The sequence below is a fragment of the Nicotiana tabacum genome, chromosome 1, assembly GCF_000715075.1.
Source record: "Nicotiana tabacum cultivar K326 chromosome 1, ASM71507v2, whole genome shotgun sequence".
NCBI lineage: Eukaryota > Viridiplantae > Streptophyta > Magnoliopsida > Solanales > Solanaceae > Nicotiana > Nicotiana tabacum.
Genome location: NC_134080.1, coordinates 120,654,248 through 120,674,455, shown reverse-complemented (window position 1 = coordinate 120,674,455; position 20,208 = coordinate 120,654,248). Strand labels below are relative to the sequence as shown.

Below are 20,208 nucleotides of genomic sequence, written 5' to 3'. Positions count from 1 at the left end.
CTTGATTAAGCTAATTTGTGACTTGCGAGGATGGTTGGTTCGGGATTTGGAAGAGTATTGAGTGAAATATGCCCATTTGATTCCTTAGGATTTTCTTAAAAAACTAAGTTTGACTTTGGTCAACATTTTGAGTAAACGGACCCAGATTCGTGATTTGACGAATCCGGAGGGTCCGTGGGAAAATATGGGAGTGGGCGTATGCCCAGAATCCAATTCCGAGGTCCCTAGCCCGAGTAATGAATTTTTATTAGAAATTGTTAATTTGAAGTTTAAAGGATTTAAAGAAACTAAGTAATGATTGATTTCATGGGTATCAGGCTCGTATGTTGGTTCCGAATCCCGGTACAGGTCCAAAATATCATTTAATACTTGTCCGTAAAAATTGGTATCAATCCGAGTAGTTTAAAGGCGTTTTGACCCGTTAGAGGAAAATTAAGAACTTGAACTTCATATGTTTGATTCATTTGGTTTTAGGGGGTGATTCCTAGATTTAGTGTTGTTTCGGACATTCTGAAGGTTCGAGTAGGTCGGTCGCGTGATTTCAGACTTGTCGGTATATTCAGGCGGGGCCCGGGAGCCCCGAGCGTCAATCGGACGAGGCTTGAGTGAAGTGAAAAATTTTACAAGGAGTTGAAGTTGCTGCTTCTGTCATAACCGCACCTGCGGTTGTTGGACCGCAGGTGCGAGCCCGCAGATGCGGTCCTCCCATCGCAGAAGCGGCCCAGGGCAGGCCAGGCCAGGAACTGCAGATTCGGCTCCCAAGCCACAGAAGCGGCTCCGCAGATGCGGCCTGGAGACCGCAGATGCGGTCCCAGCTCTTTGGCCCATTTTCGCAGATGCGGCCCATTTTTCGCAGATGCAGAAATTGCTGAAGCAGTGAGGTTCATTTAATATGGGTTCTAAGTCATTTTTATCACATTTTCACTCCTCCATTGGGCGATTTGAGAGCTTTGAGAGAAGAACTTCACCTAGCATCTTGAGGTAAGTGTGTTCTACCTATTTCAAGCTTAATAATCATGTCTCAGGGAGATTAAACACTAGTATTAAGGTGAAATCATGGGGTTAGAGCAAAAACCTAAGGTTTTAATAAAAGTTAGATTTAACCACGAAATTTGTTATGGAATAAATTAGAAATCACATATTATTGATCCTTAAGTTGTAGAGAACAACTTCCTTCGAAAAATTTCGGAATCCAGGCACGTGGGCCCGGGGTCGGATTTTAGGAAACTTGTGCTAATGGTTGAGGAATTACTTAAATAGCTAGAATTCGATCTTGTGAGTCTATATTGACTAGTTCTTACTTCATTTAACTAGTTTGGGATTGTTCGGCTCCGAAATGAGGGCTTGGACTCGTTTTTGGTATAGTAAGTGTACTTTGGAGCGAGGTGAGTCTCCTTTCTAACCTTGTAAGAGGGAATTGTCCCCATAGGTGTAATAATTTAATTAATTGCCATTATATGCGGGGGCTACGTACGCACTAGGTGACGAGAGTCCGTGCGTAGCAGCTATGATTTTAAGTCCGGATAGTTTAGGACCCAAAAGTATGCTCTACGTGATATTCTTGTAACTAGATGATAAATTCAGATTCGTATAAATTATTTTGATTAAGGTAAATGCAACTAGTGAGGGAACCTTATCCTGTTTGGTCCTTTAAAAGAGAATTTGGAAATTCCTGTGAATAATTACTCCTCAAATATACATTATTGTCTTCTTGTTGATGATTTTAATTATGTTTGACCGCGTCGCACGTGTGATTCGCGAGCGGGTAATAGATGCATCTATGGTTAGAGCTGTTCGACCCTCGGCAGTGCACAATTTACTTTTGTGTTGGATCGGGCCGTACGTCTCTCGGTGTTACTTGCGCATGTTTTTCTTAGCATTTTCTCTGTGGACTGGACTTCATATCTGCTTATATATAAATGGATACCCATGATAATATTTGGAGAAGAATTGTTATTACATGCTTATTAGTACTAATAATTTGTGCTATTCTTGCTTATTATAACTTCCTTTCATATTATTTGACCCTAGTAAGTATCGAATCGACCTGTCGTCTCTACTTCTTCGAGATTAGACGGGATACTTACTGGGTATATATTGTTTATGTACTCATACTACACTTCTGTACTTAATTGTACTAGATCTGAGGCAGGTGTATCTGGCTATCAGTCTGGTGTGCATCCTTGAGCGGACCCGAGACTTCTACGGTGAGCTTCTTCCCTTCCATGCCGTTCAGTAGCCTGAAGAAGTCTTTCTTAAGTATTTTCTTTTGCTGTCTATTCTGTTTCGGACAGTAGGATAGTGTGATTCTTTTGTATATTCTACTAGTTGTCCACAGCTTGTGACACCAGGTTTTGGCACACACATTAGTAGACTATATCATTTTGGGGTTGTATGATTATTATGACTTTATTAATCATTTCTGATTTTTATTCCCACTTAAAGAATTATGTCAACTATTTTTGGGTAAAGGTAAATGAGAGTTTATTTAGTATTGTTCCGTGTTGGCTTGCCCGACAATGGTGTTGAGCGCCATCATGGCCTATTATGGAAATGGGTCGTGACATATTATTTATTTGAATTGGGTGTTGTAGCAAAGAGTTGGGATTCTCTCTACGTCTCTCTCTATCTCTCAATCCCTAATTTCAGTAATGTAAAGCAAAGAAAAAGAGAGCAGCAATTCCACCATTGACAGCCATTAAAAAGCTTTGAAGCTTTGAATTCGAATTTGGATTTGCAAAAATCATTATTTGTTTGGATTGGGTGTTGTTGCAAACAATTGGGTATATGGTTTGGAGTTTATATCTCAATTTTGAGGGTGTTTTGGTGAAGATTAGACCTGATTTTGGCTGAATTTCATATTGAAACTCGAAGAAGAAGAAGAAGACGACATAATATACATTATATTTACGAAATTGTAGAAAAATTGTATTCTGTTGTTTATATATATATTTTTTATTTAACTATTGTATGAAAGTTGAACAATATTGTATAAAAATTATATTTAAGTTGTATGGTATTGTAGTTGTATATAACTAAGTAGAAATAATGTATAAAAATTGTAGGTACGTTGTAGATAAGTTGTGTAATATATAATTAGTTGTATGAAAATACTATGTATAAATCAGATACAAAATATTCAAAAGACATATTGTATAAATTTTATATAAATTTTTTATTTAAGTTGTATGTTATTGTAGTTGTATTTAACTGGGTAGAAATAATGTATGAAACTTGTAGATAAGTTGTATAATATATATATATAGTTGTATGAAACTTATTTTTACTATGTATAAATCAGATACAAAATATACAAAAGACATATTGTATAAATTTTGTATAAAATTTATATTTAAGTTGTATGTTATTGTAGTTGTATATATAACTGGGTAAAAATAATGTATGAAAGTTGTAGATAAGTTGTATAATATATAATTAGTTGTATGAAATTTATTTTTACTATGTATAAATCAGATACAAAATATACAAAAGACATATTGTATAAATTTTATATGTAAGTTTTATGTTATTGTGGTTATATTTAACTGGTACATCACCACACCTCCTATTAATCAAACCAAATAATATCTGTTCGGTCCCTACCTCACCTCCTTTTTTTTTGGCGTAATGACTTCCTGGCCACTTAAACTTGTAAGGCTTTTGAAAGCTGATACACAAACTTTGGACTTTTCCATTTGAACACTCAAACTCGTGAAACCCTTAACTAATAAACACATTTGACCCTTGACCCTACGCGCGTGTATTACACATTCACAGACGTGTCCATCCAGTCAGCAAATGACTAATGGGATTGTTACACATCAAGGGCGCAAAAACAAACCTCATAGCTGTGCTGGAATAAATTTATTAATTTCTACTTTTTCTTCTATTTTTCTTATTTTCTTCTTCACCTTAGCTGTGCTGGAATAAATTTTCCCTCCCAGCCCCATTTTCAATGGTGACAGTGGGTTTCAGCATATATATATATATATATATATATATATATATATATATATATATATATATATATATATATATATATATATAATATTTTTTTAGAAGAAAGACACAAAATAAAGAAAGTGTGCAACTTTTACTGATGGGGACGGAGCAAAACAACGTCACCAAAAACGATGACGCTGCCTGAATCGTCCAACATCTTTGCAATCTCCAAACCCTGTTCTCTGTTGCTACAAATTTCACTACAGGTCTCAACGAATTTAGAGTACGAAATGGAGTTCATCGGCATATTTCTAAGTCTCGATCTCACTTTCTCCTACTGAGAAAACCTCAAAATTTTCCTAGCATCATTCACTGTAATTTTCTCCATCGTCTTCCCCGGAAAATCCTCCGTCTCCGTCGTTGGAGCCGGCAGAGCTAGGCCTTCAAATCTAATCCTTTCTCCGGTAACATTCATAGACCTCAATTTTTCTCTCAATTTATCTCCTGTAGGAATTGACAAATATTCCGGCAGTCTAGCTGCATGATTGATTTCTCTTTTTTGGAGGAACCGGCGGAATAAGGCAAAGTCAATAAACCCAGCCACCATTTTCTTCTTCTTTTTTGGTTTTTCTTATAGTTTCTGTTTATTTTTTTGATTTTACAATTTTTTTTAATGAATAGTAACAGATACATGCGCCATTTGAATGTGACTTGTACGCACTATGTCCACGTAAGATAAACTACCCCCACATAAGCATAGTCAATGGTCAAAAGTGTTTATTAGTTATAGGTTTCACGAGTTTGAGTGTTGAAATGGGAAAGACGAAAGTTTGTGTATCGGCTTTCAAAAGCCCTACAAGTTTAAGTGGCCAAAAAGCCATTTTGCCTTTTTTTTTTCTTAATTCCACATTTCACACATTTTTTTTTTTGCTTTCCGTCAAATTGACTTTTACTGGTGTTGATTTGAGTTGTGTCTTTTAATAGCTACATTTGTTCTGGCTAGAACTTTTGCTATGAGTAAAGGGTAGTTCTTCAGTATAAAACACGACTCAATTACAATATTCGGAAAAAAAATTATAATTTTAAAAAAGAGAAGCAATGAGATGAAAGAATTGCTACATAAATAGTGCAAAAAGGGCAAAAATATTCTTTCTGTGCGGTAACAACTTCTGAAGCAAAGTGCTCTCTATTCTTCAGTTTCCAAAATTTATAGTTTCATCATTTTGAGCACCATATTATCCATCAAAAGGACGATCAGATTCAGACCTCGAACTTCAAAAGAACTCTTCCCTTTTCAGAAGTATTTCAAGATTGGTTTCAGCAGTTGCTTTTATAGCAGTGCCCACTAATTGGCGATATCATTTCTGGTTCATTGCTTATAAAAAGCTGTGTGTGATTAATTTATGGTTCTCGTCAACGCTTGCAGCTTGTGTCCTGATAAGATCAAAATATAGTCCATTTCACAAAATCACATAATAGGAAAAAGATTAAAAAAAATGCTGAGAAAGAAACTCAGAACAAAAGTTCTAGCCAGATATTGATTTCAGTGTTTTGGGAATTGCAGTTTGTGAATTGCCGTTTGTGAAAAGGGTGGAAAATCTAGAGAGAAAGAGAAAAGATGAGAAAAAAAAAAGGAAAAGGATATAACTAAATACTTTGATTGAAGGTATTAATAATGGATTTGGAAGCCTTTTAAGGTGTAATGTATATATTTTGTAAACAAAACGTGTGTAGGCATGGTAAATAATAAAACATGGACATTTATCGTAATAAGGCTTCAAATAGTGTACAGGAATAAAAAAAGGAAAATTTTCGTTCCTATACCATATAGGAAACTATATTACCAAATATGTTCATAATTTGCATATTACCTTCATGCTAATAGTATTTCTACAAAATATAGACAATGTATTAAATACGGAATCATTGTAGCTGTAGGATTCCTTCTTTAGGCGCGCTAAAATTGGGGGATTAAATATTCTTCCAGATGTTCCATAACGCAAATCATGCACATTAATCTTCTTCGTCAGTTTCGTTTCAAATTTAGCGTCTCTGCTTTTTCGATACACTGTGTTTTAAACTTTTTTCTGATTTCACAACTCAAAAATGACTAAATCTTCTACAATTCTTCTACATCAAACGCAATTATGTCCAAATTCCAGTAATACAAAGCAAAGGAAAAGAGAGCAGCAAATCCACCATTGACAGTCATTAAAAAGTTTTGAAGCTTTGAATTCAAATTTGGGTTTTCAAAAATCATTATTTATTTGGATTGGGTGTTATTGCAAATAATTGGGAATATGGTTTGGAGTTTATATCTCAATTTTGAGGGTTTTTGGTGAAGATTAGACTTGATTTTGGCTGAATTTCAGATTGAAACTCGAAGAATAAGAAGAAGACATGACATACATTATATAGCAGAAATTGTAGAAAAATTGTAGAAAAATTGTATTATGCTGTTTATTTATTTTTCTTTTATTCATTTAACTATTGTATGAAAGTTGAACAACATTGTATAAAAATTATATTTAAGTGATATTATATTGTAGTTGTCTATAACTTAGTAAAAATAATGTACGAAAATTGTAGATAATTTGTAGATAAATTGTATAATATATAATTAGTTGTATGAAAATTATTTTTACTATGTATAAATCAGATACAAAATATACAAAAGACATATTGTATAAAATTTGTATAAAATTTGTATGTAAGTTTTATGTTATTGTATTTGTATTTCACTGGGTGGAAATAATATGTGAAAGTTGTAGAAAATTGTAGATAAGTTGTATTCCTCTATAATGGGAGATGTTGTCATATCAAGTAACTTTAGTGTTCCAGACGAACATGCATGAAAATAAAGATAAATTCTGTTATGAACAGTTTGTAGAAAATTAGTAGATAATTTGTAGAAACATTGAAATTCTGTATTTTCATATTAATATTTCAAATGATATGCAGTTTTATTGTAGAATAAATGTAGAAAACAAGCCATTGTGAGTCTTATTTGACTCATTCCTCACATTCAACCTATTCTACAAATTCACGCCTCTTTAAATACAATACAACCATACTTTCTTGAATTTAAAGGTATAACAATATATATAACTTAAAAAATATCTTTTCCTCTGCACAAGTTAGCTCCAAAACAGACGAAGTGGAATAACAAGCTCCCATCAAAACTTTTAACACAAAAATACAAAGCTCAAATTTTATGTTATTGTAGTTATATTTAACTGGGTGGAAATAATGCGTGAAAGTTGTAGAAAATTGTAGATAAGTTGTATTCCTCTATAACAGGAGATGTTGGCATATCAAGTAACCTTAGTATTCCAGACGAACATGCATGAAAATAAAGATAAATTATATTACGAATAGTTTGTAGAAACTTTGTAGAAACATTGAAATTCTGTATTTTCATATTAATTTTTCAAATGATATGTAGTTTTGTTGTAGATTAAATGTAGAAAACAAGCCATTGTGAGTCTTATTTGACTCATTCCTCACATTCAACCTATTCTATAAATTCACGCCTCTTTAAATACAATACAACCATACTTTCTTGAATTTAAAGGTATAGCAATATATATAACTTAAAAAACATCTTTTCCTCTGCACAAGTTAGTTCCAAAACAGATGAACTGGAATAACAAGCTCCGATCAAAACTTTTAACACAAAAACACAAAAACTCAAAAATAAATAAACAGCAGTCTATAATTTTTCTACAATTTATCTACAAGTGCTGCAATATAATAATATGTCATGTCGTCTTCTTCTTCTTCTTCTTCTTCTTCTTCTTCTTCTTCTTCGACGAGTTTCAATCAGAAATTCAGCCAAAACAAAGTCTAATCTTCACCAAAACCCCTCAAAATTAAGATATAAACTCCAAACCATATTCCCAATTATTTACAACAACACCCAATCCAAACAAATAATGATTTTTGAAAACCCAAATTTGAATTCAAAGCTTCAAAGCTTTTTAATGGCTGTCAATGGTGGAATTGCTGCTCTCTTTTCTTTTCCTCTTATATTACTGAAGGAACCCGAAATCATAACCATAAAATCGACCAGGCTTATGCTCATCTTCGCCAGGTACAAAAACATTGGGACAAGATTGCAGAGGTGCCGACAGTGCCTTGGCTATGGAAGAAATAATGGGATTTTGATACAGAAATCATGGGTGTGGGAGGAAAACGTGGGTGAAGGTGTGGGAATTGGAGAGAGAAACGTGGGGGGAGTGGTATTAGAAGGAATATACGGTATCATTAAATTAGGAGTGTAATTAATACCCTTAAAAACCACTAATGGTATATAATTGGTAATTAGGTATACTAAATGTAATTATATCAAACATTAAATATTGAGGGTAATATAGTTTCCTATATGGCATAGGGATGTAAAAATCCCATGAAAAAATCCCTACTTTTAATCATAAGACCAGACCCACAAACCCAAAAACTTAAAACCCACCCGTGACCCGGATCCAGCAAAAATGGGTATAGCAAGATGCCATCTTTCTTTTCCTTCTGGTAATAATATTTATGGTTTACTCTTCCATTTTTCAGCTTATAACTTTTATTATGGAAGGAACAATAATCTGAAGCAGGAATGACAAACTTTAATGTTTAGTCTGGTTTTCTCTTTTTCATCTTATGCCTTTACAAACTTTGATCTTTGCTCTGGTATAGCAAGCTTGCGGGGCAAACCCGCATAAATCGGCGAAGATCTCAACCCACCCCGCCCCGTATAGTTTTTTCATTCGCGTACAACCGCTCTCACGCAGACCCGGTTCCACCCGCTCCGTCCCGTGCCGTCCCGTACCGCATAATTTTTATTTTATTTTATTGAGGGTATATAATTGGTAATTAGGTATACTAAATGTAATTATATCAAACATTAAATATTGAGGGTAATATAGTTTCCTATATGGCATAGGAATGTAAAAATCCCATGAAAAAATCCCTACTTTTAATCATAAGACCAGACCCACAAACCCAAAAACTTAAAACCCACCCGTGACCCGGATCCAGCAAAAATGGGTATAGCAAGATGCCATCTTTCTTTTCCTTCTGGTAATAATATTTATGGTTTACTCTTGCATTTTTCAGCTTATAACTTTTATTACGGAAGGAACAATAATCTGAAGCAGGAATGACAAACTTTAATGTTTAGTCTGGTTTTCTCTTTTTCATCTTATGCCTTTACAAACTTTGATCTTTGCTCTGGTATAGCAAGCTTGCGGGGCAAACCCGCATAAATCGGCGAAGATCTCAACCCGCCCCACCCCGTATAGTTTTTTCATTCGCGTACAACCGCTCTCACACAGACCCGGTTCCACCCGCTCCGTCCCGTGCCGTCCCGTACCGCATAAATTTTTTTTTTCATTTTATTTGCTTACTTCTTTTTTATATTTTGGCTGAAATTCAATTTAACCAACCAAATTTTTTTTTGTGCTAAATCTCAATTAAAAAAGAAAAGCAAGTATTTTCTATTTATTGTGAAAAATGTTAATGATCCCTTAGTGTATTAATTTGGTATTCATTGTAAACTAATATTCACGTTACCATAATACTATTTCTAATACCCCTTAATGAATGTCTTTATATCACAATTCAGTGCATCATTATCCAAACATTCACATTTATTGATAGAATAATCATTTATACAACTAGATAAATTGTGTATAACCACTATAATTGGTAGAGTGTGAAAGCACAATAAAATCATTATTTATGACAAAACCATTCTTAGAAGAGAAAGATAAAATCTATCTGTTGAGTATTAAATTAGCAACGAAAGGCTGTAATGCTTAAAGAAACATGTGACTTGCTTCCGGTTGGATTATGTTATATTTACCAATATATAATTGCGAAAAAGTTAATTAAGTACTTATGCTAAGATCATGTAAAAGTTATTAAAATGCTGCCCAGTTATCCCCCAAGTTTTATGAGTCATGTGGTGATCATAGAAAACTCAGAACAAGGAGGAAAATCCTTACACCCGCAAATCCCGCATAGACTCGCAACTCATCCCGCCTCGCATAAGTTTTTATGAAAAGTATTTAAATCGGCTCTGCCCCTCATATCTTTAAACCCATCCCGCCCCGTTTGCTGTCCCTGCATATGAGGAAGAATATTTAGTTAGCTTGTATCTGTATTTGACATGTTCACAAGAATGAAATAGGAACACTTCTACTCTATTTGTGCTAATAAAATTTGATTAGGAGAGCGAATTTCAGTTGCGGCTTTTGTGATAAAAGATTACCAAGTCCCTTCTAATATGACCATGGAGCGGCCTAATTTGTACTGTATTTTACCTCCATGCATGATAGAATTTAAGGGTCTACCAAACTACATAGAGAATCAGGTTCTCTTTTAGTTCTCAAAAAACACACACACACTGCAATAAGCAAATGACAGAATAAAGTTTTACGTGGAAAACTCCATGTCACAGGATTAAAAACCACGACACATACTTGTAGAATTTCAACTTTACTACTGAGCAAACTTTAGATTACAACCTATTGTAACCTAGGAATTAACCTTTTAATCCCTCACTAACTTGTAACATCTCTATTACAAGCCACTTTGTAATAACTTTATTACAATGACTTACAACTCGACTAACTCTAGCCAAGATACAAACACAAGTATTTATGATTTACAAAGGCTTTCTACACAATTGCTTCTAACTAAGCTAAGTAGGAATTACAAGTAAAGAACTTTAACAAAGATGAAACATAACTAAGGACATGTAATAACTCAATACAGGAAACTGATCCGTTGTTATGTTGTTCTTTGTTCTTGATGCTCTTGAGAGTCCCTTGCTAAATTGATTGGTCACTTGAGAGAGTGCTTGATGGATTCTACAATGTTCAAGTGATGTTTTGCCTTTGGTTTAATTTTAATATAACATTGGTGACATCACTTGAATGATGCAAGCACGTTTGGTACAGGAGCATTCTGAATGAAGTTGACTGCTGCACTATTTTGCATTATTGTGTGTGAATGAATCAACTTTATAGCTGTTGGAGAGTTGACTGGTACAGTCACCAGGGGAACTGATATCCATTTGTTCCCCTTGTTATTTCTTTGACTATTGAAGAGTTGATTTACATCTCCAGCTTGAGACTTGTTCCCACATACTTGAGGATAGGTATCAGGTTCCTTATCTATCATTAAGTTTGTTAGATCATGTGATGATCTGATAGGCCATCTCGTATTTTAGAACTAAATTCTGTGTTCTGAATCCTTAAATAACTTATTTTAACCTTTCTCGACTTACGTGTGCGGTCCAAGTATTGACCCGGAAGGCTTATATGTTAAAAATAGATATAAACAAGAATTTTTGCCTTAGAAGTTAATTTTAGTTGATTTTGGTCGACTTTTTGGGTAAACTGACCCCGACCCGTATTTCGACGGACCCATTTGGACATATGCCCGGAGTCGAATTCTGAGGTCCCTATCTCAAGATATGAATTTTTGTTGAAAATTAAGAGTCAGAAAATTTAAATGGTTTTAAGAATCTATTGATGTTTGACATTATTGATACCAGGCCCGTATTTTTGTTCTGGAGCCCGATACAGGTTCACTATAATAATTATAACTTTTCCGTAAAGTTTGGTATAAAACGGAGTTAGTTTGACGTGATTTGGACACCCGATTGTGAAAATAGAAGTTTTAAAGCTTTCTTGAAAATTTCATTCGACTTGGTGTTCAATTCGTAGCTTTAGGTATTATTTTGGCGATTTGATCGCGCGAGCAAGTTCGTAGGATGTTTTTGGACTTGTGTGCATGTTTGGTTTGGAGCCCCGAGGGCTTGGTTGAGTTTTAGATAGATTACAGGATGTTTTCGATTTAGAAATCTGGTTTTTGGTGCTTTAGCTGTCATCTAGTGTTTTCTTCTTCAATTTCGTGAAGGTTCTCTCACGAATGCGGAGGGTAAACATGGGCAGGGTATTTTCTTAATTGCGAACACGGTAGCTGGGTCACGAATGCGAAGCAATGGGGGGCCTTACCCTTCGCGAACGCGGATAACTTCATGCGAATGTGATGCTTTAGGGACCTGGGGGAGGGTCAGTCATTCTTCTACACGAACACGATCATTGTCTCGCGAACGCGAAGGCTAGGGAGGAGTATCCTTCGCCAACGCGGAAGAGGACTCGCGAACACGTAAATCACTTAGGCTGTTGCTCATGATGAACACGGTAGACCCTTCGTGAACGCAAAGAAGGGCTGACGCCTATGACTTAAAACAAACCAGAAAACGGGATTTTACCCATTTTTCATAAACTCTCCATTAGAGCTCGGCTTATGTGCGATTTTGAAGGGAAAAATCAACACCAATTTATAGGATTGTAATCTCTAACTCATTTCATTCCATTTCTATCATCACCTATTAAATTTCGTGCCATAAACTTTGTTCTTTCATGGTAGAAAATTAGTGATTTTGGAAAAATTGGGGATTTTTGCAAATTGGGAATTTACACCACAATTTGGGGTCGGATTCCGAAACTAATTACATATTCGAGCTCGGGGGTGAATGAGTGAATGGGTTTTAGTCCGCACTTCGAGTTTTGACCAAGCGGCTCCGGGGTCGATTTTTGATGTTTTGGGGAAAAGTTTGGGAAACCTAAATGTAACAACCCGACTGGTCGATTTGAACTCTATCGTGTCGTTCGGCGGTTTAAGGCCATGAACAGCTTCATTTAAGGTATTATGACTCATACGCGTGGTCGGAATTGAATTTCGGGAACTATATAGTCGATTTGCAAGAAAATTCTCGTTTCAGAAACTTAAGTTAGAAGAATTGACTAAGATTGGATTTTTGAGTAAACGACCTCGGAATTAGGGCTTGAAGATTTCAGCAGGTTCGTATGATGATTTCAGACTTGGGCATATGTTTGGATCGGGTTTTGGATGACCCAAGAGCATTTCGACGCCTATTGTGGAAGTTAGCATTTTAGATGAACCTCATAAATATGGATTGAATTGAATTTTAATGTTACTGATGTCCATTTTGTATTTCGAGTATGGGAATTGCATTTCGACGCCCAAGAGCATGCGCCCGGAAGTGGATTCAGAGGTCCATAGGTCATTTTGGAGTCATTTGGCTAAAGTTGGAAATTTGAAGGTTTTTGAGAAGTTTGACTGGTAGTGGACTTTTTGATATCGAGGTCGGAATCTGATTCTGGAAGTTGGAGTAGGTCCGTAATGTCAAATGTGACTTGTGTGCAAAATATGAGGTCAATCGGACGTGATTTGATAGATTTCGGCATCAAATAAAAAAGTTTGAGTTTTAGAGTTCATAAAGTGTGAATTAGGGCATGAGTCATGATTTTGGAGTTGTTTGAGGTGATTTGAGGGCTTGACTAAGTTCGTAATATGTTTTAGGATGCGTTGGTATGATTGGTTGAGGTCCCGAGAGCCTCGGGTGTGTTTCAGGATGGGTTGGGACCAAGTTTGGGTGTTTGGAAGCTTCAATTTTCTGGTGTTCTTTTGCTGGTATTGCAGGTATCGGAAATGCGAGTATTTGTTCGCATTTGCGAACCTTGCATTTGCAAGAAAACTTCGTAATTGCGAAGAGGCGTAGCATGGGCTTGGATCAAATTTGCGAGAAAGGCAGTCGCATTTACGAGCCTAATAGGGTTCCCATTTGCGCATTTTGGGTCGCATTTGCGACCTAGGCATAGAAGCCCAAGGTTCGCATTTGCGATGGTTGTGTCGCATTTGCGAACCAGCTGTCGCAAATATGACATCTGAGACCTATGCACAACTATTAATTTGGAGACTTAGACCATTTAGCTCATTTCCTTTCATCTCTTGGGCGATTTTTGGAGCTTTTGGAAGAGGATTTTCACCTAGCTCTTTGAGGTAAGTAATTTCTACACAGCATGAGTTAAATACATAGATTGTGGGTAGATTAACATGTAATAATTGGTGAAATCAAGGGTTTAGATGAAAACCTAGGTTTTGGATAAAAACGAGAATTGACCACGAAAATGGTTATGGAATTTGGTAAAAATCATATATTTGACTTCGTAAGGTTATTGGAAACTACTTTTTTTGAAAATAATTGGAAACAGGGCATGTGGGCCCAGGGGAGAATTTTAGGAATCTTACCTTTAGGGTTGGAATATGAATTTTGAGCATATATTGATTTGTTTATGCACCATTTGAATAGTTTTGGATTTGTTCGGCACCGATTTGGTGGTTTGAGCTCATTCTTGAACCGAAAAATAGGCCTTGAAACAAGGTAAGTATCCTTTCTAACCTTGTAAGAGGGAATTAACCCCTTAGTTAAACTAAATTATTATGTGCTTCTATGTGTGGGGGGCTACGTACACACGAGGTGACGAGAGTCCGTACGTAGCTACTAGCTATGCCTATATCGGGGTAGTTTTAGGCTTACATCATGCCTTGTTGATATTGTTATTGGTTTATATTTATTGCTTGCCTTGAGAGGTAGCGAGATTGAGTTTGCTTATTAAATGTTTGGAAAGGAGTGATATTGAGGAATATAAGGTTTAAAAGGATCTATTTGAACTTCGTATTTTCGAAAAGAATAGAGAAATGTTATAATAACTTAAGAAGTCTATGTGTAACTGCGTCACATGTATGTTTCACGAGCGGGGTAATTTCCTTAAAAAGCTACAAGCTGAATTTCCCTTATTATTAAAAGAATCAAAAAGAGATATTATTTAAATGTTAAACTTATGTTTGACCGCGTCGCAAGTATGATCCGTCAGCGGGGTGATTCCTTAAATTTATAATCGACCGCGTCACATGTATGATTCACGAGCGGGGTATTTTCTTCTACTACTCTTATGGGATTGGGACATTCGCCTCGGTAGGATTTATGTACCATACTCTTATAGGAGCGGGCCGTTCACCTCGCCAGATTATAGATACATCTATGGTTCGCACCATTCGACCGTCGGCAGTTCACATTTTACTTTTATGTTGGATCGGGCCGTATGCCTCGACATTTCCTATATATATATATATATATATATATATATATATATATATATATATATATATATATATACACACACACATCATTCTTATGGAACTCGTGCGTAACATTTGGCTAGAAGCCAGGGTATCTGAGGATCTTTCCCTGATTTGAATTATGACAACCATTTTATGATAGTCGCTATACCTTTATATATATATGCTCCGGTTATGGAGGGAACACGCTAGTTGAGAGCTTGAGTATAATTTTAAAGAAGAGGATTGTACCCTGTATTTCATAGATGTTTATTTCATATGTTTACTCTACTTCATATTTATTCACTTCTTTATTGTATTTGAAATCATTGGACCACTAGTAAGTGTCGAAGTCGACCTCTCGTCACTACTTCTTCAAGGTTAGATGGGATACTTACTGGGTACACGTTGTTTTTGTACTCATACTACACTTGCTGTGCATTTTTCGTTGCACAAGCACATGTATGACTAGTGGCCTAGTCAGGCGCAGCAGCGTGTTTGATGCGAAGACTTGGTTAATCTGCACCTCTCGAGATGACCCGCAGCCGGCAGAGTCTCCTTCAGAGTACTGTATTATAGTTTTTTATGTCAAATTTGCATTCCGTATAGTTATTGTATTATATTGTTTCCTAGAAATTGCTTATGCACTTGTGATACCGGGTTCTAGGTTGTCAATGGAATTATTCAACGTTAAAACTTGTTAAAGACATCATTATTTATTCAGTGGAATTCTTTATTAATTGTTAATGTTTAAAATTATCGATTTCAAAGATATTAAATCGACAGTGGTGTTTGGCTCTATCATGACCCTTAGTGGATTTTGGGTCGTGACAATATGGTATCAGAGCACTAGGTTCCCTTAGGTCTCACGAGTCTTGAACGAGTCTGGTAGAGTCTTGCGGATCGGTACAGAGACGTCTATACTTATTATCGAGAGGCTACAGGGCTGTTAGGAGCACTTCCCTTCTTAATTTCTCATCGTGTGGTTTGATTACCTTGAGGCTTATGCCTTCATTTCCTTCCCATTCAATCTTATACGACGTGAAGCGATGGTTCTAAATTGGGAATCGAGGAATTGTAATGGTACTGCAGATGTGGTGCGTGATGTTTCCTTCAGCATATTTGCCTGGGCAGCGAAAGGCAAGGAAGGGCATGTGGGAAGTGTCTTGTGGTGATTAAATTATTAGAAGGCCAAGTGTGGGAAACATGAGTCGAGTAGTTGCTTAAAGGAGTTTGACCAAAGTGGGAGCGTGGTAGAGTAGCATATGGGTTCAATGAAAGGATAACTGCACACCTTGAGAAAATGTTTAGAGTGATTTAGGAATTTTAGCGGACGGTGATTGGGTCCACAGGCTTAATTTGAAATATTGGCTATTATATGGAGGGAGATTGGATGCGACAGAAAGGGAGTTGCTTGATACGAAGAAGAATGCAATATAACTTTGAATTGGAAGATATTGTCACACATTTGGTTGATGTCCATAAGAAGTGAACGAACTAGTACAGTTGGTGAATGAGAATGGGCTCATGATGTGTTATTGATGTCGTAGTAACTGTACCCCCTTGCAATGACGTAGGAGGATGTCGGCGTGTAATTTCCACAGGTGGGTTATCTTCTATGAGCAGGTCAGCAGTCGCGTAGTTGGTGAAGCTTCTACGAAGGATTTTACTGACTATCTAGTAAGAAGTTGAATATATGAATGTTGTTAGAGATTCAGAGTGTCATGAAATGCTAACAGAAGGATTTTGAGGAATTTTGCGGGTTGGTTGTGTAGGATCATGTCAACAATGAAGAAAGAATCTTGGTGGGTTCCATAGTTGTGTAATAGTAGCTTCAAACTAAGTGGGAGGGTCCCACCGCCTTAGATTGGGTTTCATGGTTATCGACTTGTGAGGTTCGGGTTATCAACGTATTGGTGAGTTATTATAGGTAAGGGAAAAGAACATAAGTTGTAATTTGAGCAAAGGAATTGATAAATGTGTGTTATAGTTGGCCTTATTGACTAATGTTCAGGCTTTGGGAAAATCAAACATTTATGCTTCGTATAGAGGTGATTTACAAGGGAAGTGATTTAGTCGAGTACTTCATAGAGATGGGTGTTCATGTGCCAGAAGAGCCTTGGAGTTGAACATATTCGAGACTGTGTATGGCGAAATCAGGAGAATCCATCTCCTGCCATTAAGGTCCATTTAGAATATCGAGACAGCACCTCGAGGCTGTGGGATCAGGATCGGGCTCTCTATCTCGAGGATCATCCGCGGTCCTGTAGTGGCTCCAAGGTTCAGGGGTCCGTCCGCGACCCAGCAAATATTACGAAGACGGGGGACTCCGAGGCGAGCATCTAGAGTCAATAGGCTCTGGCACCATGCCAGGCCTAGCCATCCCATCTCCCTGTCTTTGCATTTAATGCATCCTGTACCATACCGTGTTCCCCCGCCTATATAAGGGGAACCCATACCACTTTGTAAAGGGTTGATGCAACTCCATTTCTCCACAAATGCAATAATATCTCTCTTTCTTTTTTTCTTCTAAGTTATTCATTCCTATTGGCCCGAGGCCACTTTATCACTCGTTGTTCTCTTATTTGTTCTTCACCGTCTAGCTCAATATTGGCCATAAAGAGCCTTACTTAATCGTATTTCTGCTTGTTACCCTCTTCCCGACTGTCCCTGATAGCTCGAACTCGGACCGAGTCTCGGCCTCGAGCCCTCCATCGATCTGCTCCACGCCCGGGCAACATGCCCCTTTGGTTTGCTTACTGCTTCGTCTTAGCTAGCATCTTATCACTACACTTAGCATTTTTAGCATCAACTGCTCTAACGACCAGCTCAGGAATAGATCGTGTATTTTTAGAATCCCATCTACAAATTTAATTGTTGTTACCATTTTCACGGTAAACAGTTTGGCGCCCACCGTGGGCTAAAAATAATGGTGATTATTTTCTTGCTGGTTTCGTCACACAAACGCACGTTATCTTTCACACTTTTCTTGTCCAAGATCTTTTGATTTCAGGTTAATGTCCGACTCGGTAAGCAAAATCGAGAATGATTACCCCGAGAACCACGACGGAAGCAGTATGGCTACTCCAATGGTTGGCGCGACACCACAGGACCCTGATAGCGCATCTAGGTCGATTCAAGCGGATGCGGGCTCACAAGGCGCGCAACAGGTCGATGGAACTTCGTGCACTGATGATAGCATACAACGTGTTGACTAACAGGAAACTCAAAAAACCCCAGCCCGGGAAGAACAAGAAGTTAGTCTTCATGTTATTTTTGAAATGTAATAGGCACAACAACTGGCCATCGCTCAGCTACAAAGCCACCCAAGGACCCCTAACACAGCGACACCAGAGACAGCTCCTCCCTCCGAGCGAGTACTCGAAAGGTCAATCAACAATGGATTAGTGGCTAATCCCGCCATCGTATAAATGCTCGAGGACCTCACCAAAGGGATCGAATCAGGTTCATGGAAGCTCTTACAACAACCTCCTCCCATGGACAACCGTCCAGGAGCCCCCTTGGGTTCGGTGTATCCAAGCAGACTCCCAAAAAAGAAGCTGATACAAAGCAGATGGATATACCATCCATGCGTGGCGAAGGGAAGGAATGACTCGAGGTGAAACCTAACTCGCAACAATAGGGAGATGGCCTGAGGGAAGTGATCGCTGCCGACTCGACACTACGTTGTGGTAGGAAGAGCGGGTCACAATAACTTTTACCCAAATAGAGGTCTGGGATCGAATTTCCACAGGAGCTAGTCATGGAGTTGTATTTTCTTTTTAGCCTAGAGTTGCGGTTGTGCTTCTAATGTCACTTCAAACATTTTTGCGTTTTTGATTTATAACTATTTTTATAAGACTATTGATTAACACTAAATTATACTACAAGAATATTCCTAAGTTGTATCTAATGGGAAGAAGGGCACTAGGGTCGTGACACTACCTAGGTGGCTAATTGACGGGTAGATGTTACTTAGGTTCGATTGACATATTTGGGGTTTATGCTATAACAGTTGCACATCTTACCCACTCTTACACCTCTCGGTATAGAGAGTGATCTTTTTGCCAAATTGACTGTCTCGAGACCAAATGGGTAGGCAAATTAGACCAAGCAACTGGGGTTCAAGTAGAGCGATTACTCTCTCGAGATTTAACCTGTTAATTGGGACTATCATTTCTCATGAGTCCATCCCAATTCCTTGTTGGCTCAATTTTGGGGTCATAGACTCTCTTTCTCAAGAAGAGTTAAACCCACAAAGCTTGAATCAGTGTTTGCAACCACCAATTCTAAATTAAATCATAAATTCAACCCAAATAACAAACACCCATAGTCAATCTAACCTTAGATGGCAACACCCATCAATTACCCACACTAGGGTTGAGCCACAACCTTAGCTAATGGGTTTAGCTACTGATGCTAGATACAGAAATTGAAGAAATAGATGAAGAACTAAACATATTAATTAATTACTAAGAAGAAACTATAGTAATCTATATTTAATGGAAAGCAAAATATGCCAAAAATGGCTACAACACCAAGCGCAGCTTTTGTCTCTAGTTCCCAGATAAATCGATCCCTAAAAAAATAGTAAAATATTCTATTTATACTAGGCTGGAAAAACTGGACACAAATACCCCTGCGGGGTCAGTGCGGGCCGCACAAAACGGACCGCGGACGCACTGGCTCTTGAAATTCAACTGTTTGATGACTTGAGCTGGGGGACGCGGACCGCGTGGCAGTGTACCGCGGCCGCGATGGCAACTGGCGCGGTCTGCTCATTCGTGACCGCGGACTGCGTGATCAAAAATTCCCTTCCCTGAACCTTATGAACGCGGACCGCACAACGCAGAAGTGTGGTCGCGAATCTCCACCGCGGACCGTGAAGATCCTACCGCGGCCGCATGCCTTTTAGCCTGAATATGTCAAGTCTCTGAACCTCCCAGTGCGGCCGCGGTCACTGTTGTGCGGTCCGCACTAGGCCCTTTCTTCTTCAATTCTCTTGGTCTTTGGTACTTGAGCAGGTTTCACTCCTTTTTGAGCCGATCTTTGACATTTCGTCACTTTGTCGATCAAACCTGCAATCAAGCACAACTTGTGAGCATTTTGGAACTAATTTGTAGCAATTTATATTAAAAGCATAGGCAAGCAGGGGCAATAACACGTTAAAATCCTAACTTATCAACTCCACCAAACTTAAACCTTTACTTGTCCTCAAGCAAACAAAATAAGACCCACCCCTTAAAGGAACATCCAAGTAAATCCAGCTATCCT

General features: G+C 37.5%; 1 protein-coding gene across 1 annotated transcript; it reads right to left on the bottom strand.

Annotated features, from left to right (window-relative positions):
- Window positions 1-4,093: 4,093 nt before the first annotated feature.
- On the bottom strand, window positions 4,094-4,549 carry LOC107785361 (calcium uniporter protein 1, mitochondrial-like). The gene is made up of 2 exons (XM_016606644.1): window positions 4,290-4,549; window positions 4,094-4,190 (listed from the first exon to the last, which is right to left on the bottom strand). Exons 1-2 carry the CDS (start codon window positions 4,547-4,549, stop codon window positions 4,094-4,096), a joined length of 357 nt encoding a protein of 118 aa, XP_016462130.1.
- Window positions 4,550-20,208: the final 15,659 nt, after the last annotated feature.

Excerpts from the sequence above, each read along its gene's own strand:
- LOC107785361 (XM_016606644.1), bottom strand. The coding sequence starts at position 4,549 with ATGGTGGCTGGGTTTATTGACTTTGCCTTATTCCGCCGGTTCCTCCAA. Across the intron at positions 4,191-4,289 it reads GATGCTAGGAAAATTTTGAG|CAACAGAGAACAGGGTTTGG; the intron begins GTTTTCTCAGTA and ends TGAAATTTGTAG.